The sequence below is a fragment of the Desmodus rotundus genome, chromosome 1 (genome assembly GCF_022682495.2).
Source record: "Desmodus rotundus isolate HL8 chromosome 1, HLdesRot8A.1, whole genome shotgun sequence".
Taxonomy (NCBI): Eukaryota; Metazoa; Chordata; class Mammalia; order Chiroptera; family Phyllostomidae; genus Desmodus; species Desmodus rotundus.
The window spans coordinates 99,507,753-99,523,888 of NC_071387.1; the positions used below are offsets into that span (position 1 = coordinate 99,507,753).

At 50.9% G+C, this 16,136-nt stretch overlaps 1 protein-coding gene and 1 pseudogene across 2 annotated transcripts in view; one reads left to right on the top strand and one right to left on the bottom strand.

The window, feature by feature from the left end:
- Positions 1-16,136, top strand: part of CRAMP1 (cramped chromatin regulator homolog 1) — a 64,669-nt gene that overhangs the window by 36,782 nt on the left and 11,751 nt on the right. For both annotated transcript variants that reach the window (XM_053928131.1, XM_045189705.2), the window contains exons 7-15: positions 1,946-2,031; positions 2,429-2,552; positions 4,061-4,142; positions 4,645-5,787; positions 7,982-8,162; positions 12,887-13,068; positions 13,159-13,233; positions 14,768-14,849; positions 15,995-16,099. In XM_053928131.1, the coding sequence (XP_053784106.1) occupies positions 1,946-2,031; positions 2,429-2,552; positions 4,061-4,142; positions 4,645-5,787; positions 7,982-8,162; positions 12,887-13,068; positions 13,159-13,233; positions 14,768-14,849; positions 15,995-16,099 (2,060 nt within the window). The remainder of the gene's footprint in view (positions 1-1,945; positions 2,032-2,428; positions 2,553-4,060; positions 4,143-4,644; positions 5,788-7,981; positions 8,163-12,886; positions 13,069-13,158; positions 13,234-14,767; positions 14,850-15,994; positions 16,100-16,136) is intronic.
- Positions 8,692-10,356, bottom strand: LOC112298284 (mitochondrial glutathione transporter SLC25A39 pseudogene; annotated as a pseudogene).

A 16,136-nucleotide genomic window follows, 5' to 3' on the forward strand; every position in this document is an offset into this window, starting at 1 on the left:
GAAAGCCAGACTCCCATGCACATAGAGGAATTACTCTGTTGCTTGTTTTGTGAAAGTAACACTCAATTGCAGGGGCTCAGATAGAACCCTCTGTGTCCTTACATTCCATAGAACCCTCTGTGTCCTTACATTCCATCAGAGATCAAGCTGTGATGATTCTGCAGGCAGAAGAATCTTAACCACCTGAGCCCTGGGGAAGCCCAGGCCTAGCCTGTTAGTAGTCTCATCTGCCTTTCAGCTGTGTGGCTGGTATGTGAGGGTGGGGAGTACAGACCATGTCCCAGGACCAAGGCCAGGCCTGAGGGGCCTTTTCTGTGTGAGCTTGAACATGGCTTTACCTTGTACAGGCTTGAACCTCAGGCTGCTTATAGAACTTTCCATTTGAGAGAAAAGGGATTGTATTCTCAGGATGGTATCCAGTCATAAAAAGAGTACTACTCAATTTCACTTAAAAAAAAAAAAAAAGGAAGTCACAAAGTAGCAGTTTAACGGAAAATGTGATTATCTCAGACACAGGTGCTACACGACACAGCACCACCACCTGCTCTTTAAGCCTTGCCTGCTACTGTTTTGTTTTATTTGGAGTGCAGATGCAACAAAAAGTGGTGATGGGCAGAAAAGTCTACTTGTCCCCAGAGCCCTTTATCGGAGGAGGTTACTTAAGAATCTACTTGGTACTTAATTACCACTCTTTTAAAACTCTCCTCCAGCTCCCTCCTCCGCAGCCCTGCTCCAGCATCATTCACATTCACACCTCCACAGTAGCACTTCGCGGGCCTGGATCTCCCCTGGGTTCAGGTGGCGAACCCATGGGAGATACAGCATTTGGTCTCAGTGGAGCGTGGTGCTTGTACACATGGACTCTTATCCTCTCTGAATCTCTCCTGACAGAACAGGAGAGCTGGCTTCCTGGCTCACAGCTGGGAGTTGGACAGTTTAAAAACTTGGTTAAAACAGAATTGTAAAAACAGTATACAAGGACCTTGAATCTTTCGTAAACACAAACCTACATTTGTTTACCAACCACAGGGCGGCTGGCCAAGGCCTTTTGTTTGGGGTTTATCCTCAGTTCTGGGATGTTTTCATCTTAGAAAGTCTAGCCAAGATGCATCACTTGTGACTTATATTTTCAAGTGGAACAAGAGCACAGGGGCCCACAGCAGGGGGACTGCAGAATGCTTCCAGGTCATCCTCAGTCTTTTGTAGTTGTCTGGCCCACACTTCACTTGATTGTCATCTTTTAAAATTACCCTATTGAGTATTTCCAAAGCATTTCAAGTGTATTTTTTAGAAAGAACTATTTTTGTGCCTTTTTTACTCATTTATAGTATTTCTTTAATTCTAATATATAAATTACTGCCAAACAGAGTGTCACCAACAGCTGTGACAGACTTGGGGCAGACCCTGCTGACTCTGGGCCTGCCTGAAGGTCACCTGCGGGGAGTACGAACACGTGATGCCCTGTGCCTATGGGCCGTGAGTGCCCTGTGTCCCCAGGCCCAATTGTGTGGTTTATAGAGAGATTGGGGAACATAGCTAATGTGGAGGTGCTGTCACCTACAGCTTGGTTAAGAGTTCACATAAAGGCGGGTTGAAACCTCTCAAGGGACTCTAAGGAGTAGGAGCAAAGGGCACACCAACTGTCTGACAGGAGCTCCACTGTCATGGGACAGCAGCTGATGCCACACCACTCACCACGCAGGAGGCGGAGCACATTTCCCGTGAAGGGGAGTCTTCCCCTTTGCGGTGTGAGGTGTGATTGGGAAAGTATTGGGAGAGTCATGGGACCGAGCTCGCGAGCTCTGGAGGCCAGGATGGGTGCCCTGCCAGGTCCTCACCTGCTGAGTCTCGTATGTATTGACATGCTGACCCTTTCCTTCCTGCACTGGGCAGGGAGCTACTGTTCATTTAGAGGTCTCAGCACTTCTTTAAAACTCTTTCCCAGGGCCACCACGGTACGTTACAAAGGGAGAAACCTACGGATAAAAGCGCCCATGTGCCGAGCCCTGAAGAAACTCTGTGACCCAGACGGTATGTAGAAGGTGCTCTGGGGTAGGGTCGGGGAGATGTTCAGTACCGCTCCATTTAGCAATGGACAGACCGAGCTCTGTGCCTGAGCCTGCGTAGTATGTCCACTCAGTAAATCAGGGTCAGCTCCGAAGCCACAGCAGTATTCACATGGAGTGTCATCGGTGTCAGGAGCGAGTCTTAGGCTTCACGTGGCCCAGTCATGGGTCTGGCTTGGCGAGTACCCTCGTGGCCACATTGGCGCTTCTCTCAGGTCTTCATGGGCTTCTCTGCCAGCTCTGCTTTCCCTCCCAGGCTGTTTGCCTCTGGCTCCTCCCTGACCTTGAGTTGTCTGGCCAAGTGCTTTGACTTCTGGGTGGAGACCTATGTATCAAGCTCTCATGGCCCATTTCTGTCTCAGGCTTGAGTGATGAAGAGGACCAGAAGCCAGTGCGTCTGCCCCTGAGAGTCCCTGTAGAGCTGCAACCGAGGAACAATCATGCTTGGGCGCGCGTGCAGAGCCTAGCCCAAAACCCCAGGCTCAGGTAACTAACTGCCCTTGGCGTTTGGCGGGGAGCCAGCTGCAAAGGGTGGGGCCAGAGGAAGGTGTTTGGGTTCCCTTGTGGACCCGCGGGTGAGCAGATTTTACCCAGTGCTCCAGAGTTACATGGGGGTGGTGTGTGGGGGTAGTGCACTGTTCTGGGGGTTCTGACAGTATGGGTTTTGTGGGCCAAGAGAGCTGCATGTGAAAAGATGTCATGGTTAGAAGGCTGATGACTAGAATCTTTCCCTCACCTTTCCCCTCTAAACCCCTTTCTGTTTCTCTCTATTTCCCCAAAGATTTGTGTCTGATTTATGGGCAGGGCATCACTCTGGGTACAGACTGTTTTGCAATTACACTTTTTTTTTTTTTTAGATTGAGGTAAAAGTCATGTAACAGAATTAACTGTTACCATTTTAAGGTGTCCAATTCAGGACACTTGAGTACTTTCACCGTATTTTACAACTTCCATCTAGTTCCAGAACATTTTTATCACTCCTAAAGGAAACCTCGTACCCACTAAATAGCTATTTCCTATCCCCTGCCTCCGGCTTCCGGCCCCCATTAGTCTACCTTCTGACTCTATATATAGACTTGGCTGTTCTGGACGTTACACCTAAGTAGAATCTCATACTGTGGTCCTTTCTGTCTGCCCTCTCACCGAGCATCATGTTCCTGAGGTTCATCCACGTTGTAGCGTGTCCATACTTCATCCCTTCCTTGTGTATTTTATATTCTTGGGATTAAGGCTGGCCAGACCTCCCTTCTTGAACTCAAAAGGCACCTAATTTAATAGGTTGGTGGGCTGTGCCAAGGTCCATGTCCTGGATGAGATCTTGCACTGTAAAGGGTGTACAAGTCTCTGCAGCTCCATGTGAGTCTCCAGTTACCTCAATTTAAGAGATTAATTTTTAAGAAAAGGTATCAAAACTATGAATGTTAAAATGGCAACAGATTTACAACTATTAACAACTGAATCTAAAAAACAAACTAAGCAAAACAGGAACAGAATCATAGATATGGAGATCATTTGGAGGGTTACCAGCTGGGAGGGGGCAGGAGGGAGAATGGGGGGATGTGCGAGGATTAAGAAGTACACATTGGTGGGCACAAAATAGACAGGGGGAGGTTAAGAATAGCATAGGAAATGGAGAAGCCAAAGAACTTACATGCACAACCCATGGACATGAACTAAGGGGAGAGATTGCTAGAGGGAATGGGGATATCGGGCAGAGCGGGGCAAAAGGGCAAAAATTGGGACAACTGTAATAGCATAATTAATAAAGTATATATTTTTTAAGAAATTTAAGTAGAATTTTTTTTTTTTTTTTTTTAAGGAAAAAGGGTTGGTGTCTTTTCTGAGACATTGTGGCTCTGGCCCCTCCTTAGTGTCCTTCCTAGATGCCTTCACTCTTTATGGCATTGTCTTGCTGCCAGCAGCCTCTGAGGCTATTCAGAAAGTTCTGTCTCTGTGGTAACAGCCTTCCTCTTCTTGTCTGTTGTTTCCTGTAGGATGATTGTGGAACTCCATCGGAAGGTCTCCAGCCTCATCGAATTCTTAAAGCAGAAGTGGGAGCTCCATGAAGTGCGAATTGTATCCTTTTTCCTACTTAAAGCAACACCCCGCCCCTAAAATTCCACAGCATCTACTGCCTAGAATGGTGCCCTGCCTCTCATTCCCAGGTTTATATTGGGTCCCTGTGTGGCGCAGCAGATATGCCGTGAGGTAGTGTAGAACCGGAACTAAAACCCACAGCCCCTCGTCCTCTGGGTTTTGGGTGTGAGCCCCCTTTCAGACCTTGCGGTGTTGGAGCTCTGTCACAGCAGCCCTTCATGTGGTGAGTAGGCACCCTCTGGCCCGTGGGCTGTGGCCCAAGCATTCCTGTGAGCAGGTTGATCAAAATGGGCAAGGATAGGTCCAGACTTCCCCTCCTCGTTAGCCAGCTCACAGCCCGGCCCAGTCCCCAGCCAGGACCAGCATGTGCTAGGTGTGAAGTTCCTGAAGAAGGAAATGCCTGAGTTGTCCTTTCCGCAAGGCCCTGTGATACCCAGGGGCCGGTGTGCTGCTGCGTATGGTTCCTTGACAGTGTACTCAGCGAAAGACACTTGCGGAACGGCAGCTGCAGGACTCATTTGTGGAGTCGTCACAGGAGAAAGTGGTGCTGCACCTGTTCCCGGGAGAGAACTGTACGCTGACCCCACTTCCAGGAGTGGCCCGTGTGGTGCACTCCAAGGCCTTCTGCACGGTGCACTGGCAGGAGGGTGGCCGGTGTAAGCAGAGCTCTAAGGATGCCCACACCCTGCCTCCAGCCCAGATCCTGGGCATCCAGAGCGGACAGGGTACAGCCAGGGGCCAGGTGAAGTACCCAAGGGGTGGCACTGAAGGCAAGGGTGGGGGGCGGCCTCCTCCTGCCACAGATGCTTCGCAGAGCTCCGGAGAGAGTTCCCCTGAAAGTGCCCCTGGGGAGGGGGCTGCCCTAAGCCTCAGCAGCCCGAATGCTCCCGACAGGCTTCCCCCTGGGCTCCAAGACACTGGGGTACGGCTTGAGAAGACTCCTATGGCAGCTCCTGTAGAGGGCGGAGACGGCCCAGTCCAAGAGCCGGGGTCGGTGATATGTGCCTGTGGCCAGCTCCCAGAGCTGGAGGATGAGCTCTCTCTCCTGGACCCCTTCCCCCGCTACATGAAGTCCTGCCAGGACCTCATCATCCCTGAGCCATGCCACTGCATAGACTCTCAGCCCACAGCATGCGTTTCCCCAGAGACTCACACTCCTAGCAGCGCAGAGGCGGCTGACCTTGCCCGGTCCAGAGTACCATCCCCTGTCCGCAGCCTTCCTGGCCTGGAGCCTCAGCCCAGCCCAGGGCCCCAGCCAGATGTTTGCACTAAAGACTCAGTAGATGCTCCTTCAGAGGAACCCCAGGAGAAGGCAAGCCCCTTGGACCCCCCGCCACTTCAGGGACAGCCTTCTATTAAGCCCCTAAAGGACATCCCTCCCAGCCGCCTGGCCCAGCAGCTCCGAGAGGAGGGCTGGAACCTGCAGACCTCTGAGAGCCTGACACTGGCCGAAGTCTACCTCATGATGGGAAAGCCAAGCAAGCTGCAGCTGGAGTACGACTGGCTGGCTGTGCTGGGTCCTGAGGGCCAGGCCCCTGGTGGCTCCCCACCTGCCACCTTCCACAAGCAGCGCCTCCTCAGCTGCCTCCTGAAGCTCATCTCCACTGAGGTCAACCCCAGGCTGGTGAGTAAGGGTTGGATACGGCCCCATAGCACGTGGCCAGGAGTCCCACAGGCTGCTCATAGAGGGGAAGGAGGCAAGGACTTCTGTGACCAAAGAGGCGGAGGTTCTCGCAGGCTATGTTTTGTTCTGTAGAGCAGGGCCGTGTAGAACACGGGTCGCGGCTTTGGCTCCTTGCCAGGCAAAAGCCTTTTTCTTCCAGGCTCACACAGGGTTCCAGAGAGGACAGTGACCAACAGGCCATGCCTGTTAGGTCTTGCCAGGCTCCAGTGATTCTGCTGAGCCAAGGAGACAGTGTACAGAGGTGAGGGAACAAACTCAGCCAGGAGCTGAGCCAGATCGGGCTTTTATCTAAGTGTCAGGAGTACTGCAGGTTTCATCAGAGTAGCGACAAGGTCAAGTTTGCGCTTTAGAATGGTTGTCCTGGGAGGGCAGCAGTGGCGCAGCCTTGATGGTACGAACGGGGACAAATAGGATGCTGGGGCATGGACTGCACCCTGTGGAGCTTAGCTGTGTGGGGCCACACATAGGAGACCTCCGCAGGTGGTCTTCCATGGGTAGCTGTCCAAGAGATGGCTAGTGGAAGTAGTCTAGGGCTCCTCAGCAGGATCCATGGTGTATGTGTGGTCTCCAAGGCCAGGGAGCAGCTCTGATGGCCCATGGAATGGGAGACCCTGCCACATAGACCAGTTTGTGACCCCCTACCTGGGGTGGCCAATTAGAGGAGCTGCAAATGGGGCAGAGACATTAACTGGTGGGAAAGTCTCGTAGGCTCTCCTAGACACAAGAAAGCAGAGTCTTAAGTTGTTCCCGAAATAGCAGTGTCTGCATGATATTTAAAAGCCTGGAGGCTCACAGTTTCTAGGAGGAGCAGCTGAGGAAGCTGGTGGCAGTGGTTTTGGGGGACAGGTCAGGACTACAGGCTCACTGTGCACCCCTGAGTGCTAAGTCACATCATAACCAGTGCGAGGGGTGCCTCAGAACGCACATTACACCTCCACCTTTCTCGGGCACTCAATCTGAATTTGCTGTTCTGTCGTGGTTTCCAGTGTGACTCCTGCCGGGTTCCCGTTTTCTCTGTTGCGCCTCCGTACAGCGCGTGCAGAGGCTGTCAGTAGAGCAGTGGTGAAGTGAATCAGGGCCCCATGAGAGAGGTGGCCCTTGCAGGGGTGGGTGGGGACTGGCTGGACACTATAGAGACTGGTAAGGCAAGGCCTGAGGGTGAGCGATGGCCTTTGGATTTGGCAATGTGGAGGTGACCCTCAGGGGGGCACGGGCAATAATAAGGTAATAGGGTGATTGGACAGAAATGATGAGTTTAAAAAACTTTCAGGTTTGTCTTTTGGAAGGGTCAGGAAAGGAGACTGGGGGACATGTGAGTATGTTCTGTACCCTAGGGAAGGAGGATAAGCTAGCATGGCTCCTGCAAAAGCTGGAAGCAACCCAGCTGAGGTAGCGGCCTTCGCCTCAAGTGAAGGGGAGAATCGAGCAAGTTGGCAATATTATTGGAGAGAATGCAAAGCAAGGTGCTCAGAGCCATGGTTCCTAAAGTGGGTTCCCTGGCAACAGCCTCAGCATCACCTGGGAACTTGTGAAAGATGCAGGTTTTGGGGGTCCCACAAACCATGTTTTGACACCCTCTACCAGGTGATTCAGATGCAGCTCAGGTGTGAGAACCGCTGACCAAAGGCCCCAACAGAGAATCGGGACCTTGAATGAGAGATGGATGGCCTGGCCTTGTGGTCTCCCTCCTGCTGAGGTTTGGGTGAAGCACACTGACAAGCAAGTTCCCGAGGGTGTCAGGATGCTGACAAGACGCTGGCTGGGCACTCAGGCAGTTGAACAGTGAGATTGAATACGCTAAGCAGGAATGTAGGTGGGGGCGGGGGACACAGTTCCCATGGAAAGGAAAAAGCAGGTCAGGTCTGGGGACTGAAGGGCCATGGGAGGTACAGGAGGAGGTGTGGGGTACAGGAGGTGCAGCACCCCTAAATACCTACCTGACTGGTGATTTTGACCACTGGCATTGCTGAGTTACTCAGGGATACTGATCTGTGCCATCATGGAAGACTGGTCTCTCAGCCTTTGCTGTCCCTCTAAACTCGGAGTTCTTGTGCCTTCTGTTCCTGGGCACTCATTCCAGAACCATTGTTCATAGGCTGAGTTTGGCTCTTGTTTTGGCCTTTTTCTGTCCTAGGCTCCGGAATCGAATGCCAGCTCTATGGCCTCAGTGAGGCCTGCCCAGGAGGAGCAGTTGACAACTCCCCCTGGGAAGGTGGTGAACATCAGCTCCCGGAGCCCCCGCTGCCCTCGAAACCAGTCTACCCTTCGCAACAGCAAGACCTTCTCTCCCAGCTCTGCGTCTTGCCCCTCCTCAGGTGAGGTTTGGCAGCCCCTTTCACCCAGATCCCACCATCCTGGGCACCCTGCTGGGCATGGGGGCTATTCCAGGGCTGAAAGTACAGGGATGCCTGAGGCCTGGCCCCACTCAGTCACATTCCAGTGGGCAAGGTTAAGATGACAGAAATTGCTACCTCCTGGAGGGGAGGGTGAAGCAGGCCTGTCACCAAGGGCTTTGGGGTCCTCCGGGGCAGACACCAGTGAGAAACGTGGGATAGCTTTTGCCAGCTTGTTCGCTTCTGGGGGATTGTGCTTTGTGAGGTCAGCAGAAGCCTTCATAACGTGCTGAGTTGGCTTAAAGTATGAGAAGGTTTGGTTCTTTCTGAATCTTCTAGAGAATATTTTTCTTTACATCTAAAATATTAGAGTAGCCCTGACAGGCATGGCTCGGTGGGTTGAGCATTGTCCCATGAAATGAAAGGTTACCGGTTCAGTTCCGGTCAGGACACAGGCCTCGGTTGCTGGCCTGGTCCCCAGTTGGGGGTGCGGGAGAGGCAACTGATCAAGAGGCAGCCATTCGATGTTTCTCTCACACATCGATGTTTCTCTCTCTCTCATTCTCCCTCTCTTCCCTTCTCTCTAAAAATAAATTTTAAAACATCTTTTAAAATAAAAGACTACAGGCACCTAGGTTCAGAGACTTCCCAGCAGGACAGCACTCGCCTCGGAGAGAGTCTGGCCTGCCAGTCCGCTGTGTGTCTTTACCCCAGCTGTACATCTGGGGGTTATTTATTTGTTAGATTTTTTTATTTGTTTGTTTATTTTTTTCATCTTTACACTCAAGGAATTAACAGGGGCAGGCCCAGCTACCACAAACACACAGCGAAATGGGCAAGGGGGCAGAGGGGGGCAGTTAACTGCTTTGGCGTTGAACTTGAAAGGCGAGGGTGGGAAAGTGATGATCTTTGGGGCTTGGGATGAGGACCAGCAGGAAGAAAGCTGCCTGGGGGGGCATGGGTATGCCCAAAGGGGTGAGGCACTACCCCTGGGGCTCAGAGTTGAGAGGGAAGAAAAATGAGGCCCATCTCCTGAGGACAAGGCGCCTGGCTCAGTCTCTCCTGCCCCACCCCATTCATAGAAGAGATGGGGCCCACATTCCCTTGCTTCTTTCACTGGCCCAGAGGCTATTCTAGGTTGAGCCTCTGAAAGAAGCTTTTGCCCAGCTCACACGTGCTGATCAGACCGCACAGGGCAGGGCGCAGGGCGGGCAACCATGATGATCCTTGGGAGAAAACCTGCAAAGAGTCCCCTGGTGCCAGACTCAGCCCAGATCCTCTGCAGCAGCAGCCAGGTCAGTGAGCGTTCAGGGGCGACGCTCTCACTGCCTCCACCACTCCCAGCGCAACCTGGTGTTGAGTCTTCACCACATCGAAGGGTAGGGTCAGGATGGCTGCCACTGTCCCTGGATGCCACCAGTCACAAAGCTGATGCCCACTGCCGTCTGGTCCTTTGGCCTGAGCCCACTCAGCCAGCTCTTCAACAGCTCCTATTTGAATCAACACAAGGCTGAAAAGAGTACATCCTGAAGGACTGTGGGGCCCCAGCCCAGCCACAGTGAGCGCCAGCTGCCCTGAGCTATGGCGGCTCGGACACAGGCACCCAACTCCCAGTATGACATATCCTGAACCTGCAGCTTTGTCTGTACCAGCTCCAGGGGGCTGATCACAGTCACAGTGCCCAAGTGGGCCAGTGTACCAGCCACCATGGGTGCATAGAAGTAAGAGGTCAGGGCTGAGCTACACAGGAAGGCCTTGAGTTGGCTGTGGGCAATGAAGTAGATGGCGGTGGCTGTCATAGTCATCACCAGGGTGGGTAGGAGGCCACTCCACAGGGTCCTGGTGCCCTTGTGTCCCACAGTCTTCACAAAGGCATCCATGGTGCCAGTGAAGTGAGCGGGGCCCTGAAACAAGGTGGCACAGTGGGTACCATTTGGGCACAAATACAGGGGCTCCAGGACACCATTGCCGTACAGGAGGCACTTCCCTTTGGCATACGAGAGAGGCTCCAGACTCTGGTGGAAGGCATCAGCTTGGTGGCCGCTGAGGGGCGTTGAGACTGCAGGTGAACCTTCCCCACGTCCAGTGGGGTCGTGAAGAGAGGTGACCACAGCCCCAGCACCCAAGGTCAGCATTTGTTGGATGCGGCTGATACCCCAGGATCCTGATCAGCCATCTTGTAGCTTCAGTTCTGGCTCTAGGTCAGTACTTTGCAGCGTGGGGCCCGGGGCTGGGCCGACCCATGGCGGCTCTATGGCCGGTACTGGGTCCATGCCCATTTCCTCATTTTTAGAGAGAAGAGAAGGGAGGGAGAAAAGGAAAAGGAGAGAAACATCCATCTATTGCCTCTTGCATGCCCCCTGACTGGGGACCTGACCCACAACCCAGGAATGTGCCCTGACCAGGAACTGAACCAGTGACTTTTTAGTTTGCAGAATGGTGCCCAACCCACTGAGCCACACCAGTTAGGGCTATCCAGGAGACATTTAAATTTAGGGTCACTGGGTATGTAAACCGAGGATCAACATGACTTGTTTCCCCTGAGGCATTGGTTTTCTTTGCTTAGTACTTTTTAGTAAACCCGATTAATTATGGCTAGAATCGTGAATTTTAAAGGTAGAAAAACACTTGCATGTGCCCTGTGTGCCCCTGACATAGGTCTGTGCTGAGTGTGTCTAAGCCTGCCTCCTGCCCTTCACTCACCAAAGTCTTATAACTGTTTCTGAGGCTGACCTGATGAGATGGGATGTCTGGGGATGCAGGGCCAGCAGGGCAGAGGGCTGGCACATTCCTCTGCATCCTGTAACCCAAAAGACTTCCACATTAGGCATGAAGAGGGTCGTAACGGCTCCCATAGGCAGGCTTTCTTGCCACCGAACATGGCCGTCCTGGACATCTGGAACATGCACACTGGCTAGGTTCTCTGCAGTGATAACTGATGTACGGTGCATCTCGCAAGAGGCGAGGTGGTCCTGCCTCTGTTCTCGCTCTGATCTAGACGGGTACCCTAAAACCTGCAGCGACTTTCTGGCTGAAGAGACCTAGTGTTCTGGTGTGTTAACAGTTCTCTAGGGCAGTGATTTTTCAGCCTTTCTTGTCTCATGGCACACAAACTATTTACTAAAGTTTTGCAGCACACCAAAAAAGATTTTTGCCAATCTGATGACAAAATAGGTATAATTTTGATTCATTCACATCAGGTGGCTATTGTTGAGTTGGCTGTTACCGTTTTTTTATTTGACAGTCTAAGGGAAAAGAAGCCAGTGCCCCTGACTGAATAGGTATTGCATGTTTTAAAAATCGTTGTGGCACAGTTAGAAATTGTTGCTCTAGGGTTATTTTTCATTCAGTCAATGTCACTAGCTTTGTGTTTTCTCAAACGTGCCGTGTTGTGAGTAGCCTGCCTGTTCAGTGCTTGAAGATTTGTTCCCCTGAGAGCACTTCCTAGGGGCCTGCAAGAAAACCGGGCTGCGTCAGTGTCCAGTGTCGGGGTCAAGGCCGCCTGCAGGTCTTGTTTTTGCTTCTCGTCACCTTTATCCTGTTTCTGTGCTACTGTGCCTGAGGAAGGCGGCAGCACCTGTGAATCGGCGGCTCTCACAGACAGAGGCATGGTACTTGGTGGTAGGGCTATTTGTATAGTCTTCTGTTGTTAAAATTTTGTAATTCCGTGTACTCTTTTTTTTTTTAAGGTTTTATTTATATACCTTTTTAGAGAGGGGTAGGGAGGGAGAAAGAGAAACGTCAATGTGTGGTTGTCTGTATCATGCTCCCCCACTGGGGGCCTGGCCTGCAACGCAGGCAGGCATGTGTCCTGACTGGGAATTGAACCAGTGACCCTTTGGTTTGCAGGCCGCAGCTCAATCTGCTGAGCCACACCAGCCAGGGCCCATGTACTCTTTAATATCCATCCTCTTTCTGAATTGAGGGTGCTTCTAGACCAGTGCCCCTGCAGTGCCAGAATCCAGGCGAGTGCTTAGAAGACCTAGTTTCTGGGTGCTGTGGGTGTCAGTGTAAACTCACAGGTTTGCAAATAATAATAAGAGAAGAGACCCAGTTTACCATGAATCAAGGATGCTTTGCAGTAGCATCTACAATAATAAAAACAGCGAGTAGAGTTCCAAAAGTGGTTCCTCAATAAATATTTTCTGTCCTTCTATCTCTGAGTCTGTGTTTTGTGTAATTAGAGATTTAGACCACATATCAGCAACTATGGCCCACAGCCTGCTGGTTGTAAATAAAGTTTTCTTGCCACATAGCTACACTCTCTGGTGCATATACATGTTGTCTGTAGCTGCTTTTGTGCTACAGAGCTGAATTTAGCAGAGGATATCTGTGTAAGCCCAGAAAGCAACATTTATTATCTGGCCCTTTAAAGAGAGTTTGCTGGCCTCTGGTCTACACTAGATATTCTGGTAGTTCCTCTAGCTCTGAAAAGTGAAGGCATAGCTACCCTTCCCACTGAGGATCAAACAGGGTGGGAAAGTACCTTTATCCTGTGTGGCAGGAGCTATGATCTGCTCACCATGGAAACTGGAATTTCAGAAAGTTGGAAAAGTAGGTTTTATAGGACTAAGATATAGGGGATTTCTTTCACTGAACAGGTTGTCAGGGATTCTTCCTGATTTTCTTCCCAGTACAACTCCATTCACAGTGGGAGTGTTGCTAGGTGACTGTAGCTGTGTTCACTTCCCCTTCTCCTTTTCTAGGTTTGAGAAACCCTCCAAGACCCCTATTGGTGGCTGGTCCCTCCAGTACAGGAAGCAGTGACTCAGATGGTGGCCTTTTTGCTGTCCCAACAACTTTGCCACCCAACAGCCGACATGGGAAGCTCTTCTCTCCCAGTAAAGAGACAGAGTTGACTTTCCTTCAGCATCTGAACTCCATCAGTGTAAGTATGAGGGCTGCGCCCCTGAGCTTGCTTGCTGACCGAGTTTGCTGTGACAGCGCTCACAGGGATTGGGCGTTGTTTTCCTCACAGATGCAGTCGGATTTCTTCTTGCCAAAGCCCCGGAAATTGCAGAACCGGCACCTTCGGAAGCCCCTGGTGGTCCAGGTCAGGAACCCTAGTCAGGTTTGCATGGCTTCCCACTGGCCAAGCTGCCGGGCACACTGTTTTTCTCCTGTGTCTCGGTGTTCACCTGAAATGGGGAGTCCCTGTCCCTTTCTTCCTTTTTATAAATAGGATAAATAAAATAATAGCAGTGTCCCTAACTATGCCTGAAATTAAAGATAATCTTTGCACAACATGAAAACTACTTGCAAAAAAGACAAAGTTCTGGGGATTTGAGTCTCAAGAATGTTCCAGATCAGTACATATTTGAGGACTGTCAGCACATTTCTTTATAAACACGTGGTCAGTGGACGCAGTTGGCAAGGTTTATGGGTTGATCAGAGGCCAAACTGCGTCGGTGTTCATAATGATGAACGCTGGGGGGCCTGTAGGTGACGTATGCAGACCAGAGAGGAGATCCAGGAATAAGCTACATGTGAGAAAGAGGGCAGTTTTATTTGGAGGTAGAAAGATAAAAGAGGTGAAGCTGGACTTCCGAAGTGACTGCGGGCTGAGAAAGTTATTAGTATGCGTTGTTTTGGGATTAGTATGTGGATCTCGTTTTGTTTGACTCTTAGATTAATTTATTTAGAAATGAAAGATTGCGTGATGGATCTTAGGAAGGAACAAGTGTTCTGAATCCCCAGTGTTTTTGTGTATGTGGGCAGACTGTAGTTGGCTCTTGAACAGAAAGTGCATTTGGAGCAGGGCAGGCACATCTTAGCTCCCCACCTTTTTAACAGGTCACCCCACCGCCTCACAGCGGCCGAGCAGATCTGATGGCCCTGTCGAGTTTGCAGCCCCAGGAGCACTTCCTTTACTCTTTGCCAACACTTTGGCACGCCTCTGGGGGCATAGAGATGTCCTTTGTATGTCCGCAGAGAGACAGCTGTGCCCCCAGAGCTGGAGGTCCTTGGGACACTTTCGGGTTGACAGATACTTTCTGTTAATGTTTTACTTTAAAGAGTAACCATTTCAGCAATTAATATTTCTTTAGATGGTATTTGTCGCACTGGAACTTCATTATTCACACACAGAAGCCCTGGGCAGATAGGCAGGAGTGGGCACCAGGACAGCGTAGAGGGCCTCAGGCCCCTGGCCTTTCTCTTACAGCCGGTGACTTCATTTTCTTCACCCCAAATCTGAGGAGTCCCAGAATAAGTGGTTGTCTGCCGTAACAGTTCACATTGAGCAATGATAAGCAGATATATATGACTAGTTGTGTTCCAGCCAAATCCAGAAGAATGTTCTGGATTAACAGTAGGTGGTTCTGAGATTTCTCTAGTTTCCCTGAGGGAAGGTTTGATCTCCGGATTCAGTGAGGATGCAGTGTTCAGGGATCTGTATCTGTAGGGTGTGTTCGTTCTCAGACTTTCCCAGGTGCCCTTGTGTCATTAGCTCTGGAACCAGAGCCATCTGGTCATACTCAGCTTGCCGCTAACTGGAATATCCATTTATAACTTCCCTGGTTTCCGGAGTGATATTTGGTGTTGGGGTTTTTCTTGTCATCTGATTGTTGGCCGTTTTTCCTCCACAGAGAACCCTGCTTCCTAGACCATCTGAAAACCAGTCCCACAATGTCTGCTCCTTCTCTATCATGTCGAATTCTTCCATAACGGGTAAGCACTGGGGCCCCTGGGGTTGGCTGTTCACTCTACCTTACTCGCATGTGGCCTCATCATTGGGAAGGGCAGGCATTTGCTGTCACAGCTCTTGGAATGACATTTCCAGAATTCCCCCGTCCAGTCTGTCAGCAGACACTGAGTGTGCCCCTTTGCTGGGCCTGGGCTGCAGCGCAGGCAGCTTCCTCCAAAGGTGGGCTTAGGAGGCCCTGTTAGGAATGCTTTGCTTAGTTTGGTCTACCCTCTCTCTGATGTCTTGTCAAGCTTTTTGTTTGTTTTATTCTTCAGAATAGAATGATCTTGGGGTGTACAGCTTAGGCCTTCCATAGGTCTCTTAGGTCACCGATTGCCCTGGCTCTTTGAAGTAAATTTTCTTTCTTCAGTGAGAATTGTTTAGTGAAACACATACGCTGTGATTTAGCTTTTGAATCAGTCTTGATTTTTTTTTAAAGATGTTTTCCTTTTAGAAGGAAAGGAGAGAAGGAAAGAGAGGGAGGAAGAGAGGAAGAGAAACATTTATCTGTTGCCTCTCCCGTGTACCTCCCCTGCCCCCCCACCCCCAGCAACCTGGCCTGCAACCCAGGCATGTGCCCTGACCCCAAATCGAGCAGATGACCTTGCGGTCTGCAGGATAATGCCCAACCCACTGAGCCACACCAGTCAGGGCTCAGTCTTGATTTTGACATTTCAGATTTACTTAATTGCTAGACCCAGACAGCTGTTGATCAGTTTTTTTCATGCCTCCTTTTTATCTGCAGAAAGCCTAGTAGGAAAGAGCCCAGTTTAGAGGCAGAGTCTGAGTCCAAGATTTAATGCTCTGACTTCCTCAGAGGAGCTCGTAGGTTAGCTCAGGTGTGCATCACCCTTAAAGGGCCATCACCAGGGGATGACAGTGCTGACTGACGTTATCCCCCAAAGGCACAGTGTTGCTGCCATCGTGGATGCCAGAGATTTCTCCTCAGTGGGGGCCTGTTTGACCTCCGACTTCTTCAAGTTAGCACATATTTGTAATGTTCAGTGTGGTTTCCACCTTGGCTCAGCTTCCGTGGTCCCACCTGTCTGTGAAGCAAACTCTGTAGCTCCCATCATGCACTGGGGGCAAATGGGCTTAATGCGGCTGCCTTCTGTTCTTGTTCTCACAGGGAGAGGATCATTCCGGCCCATCCAGTCCTCCCTGACCAAAGCGACTCTGTCTAGGCCAATCATGCCCAAGGTCCTTCCACCCCAGGCCACAGGCCATCTGGCCAGTAAGTTTCTGTGACCAGCATGGAGATAGACACCACT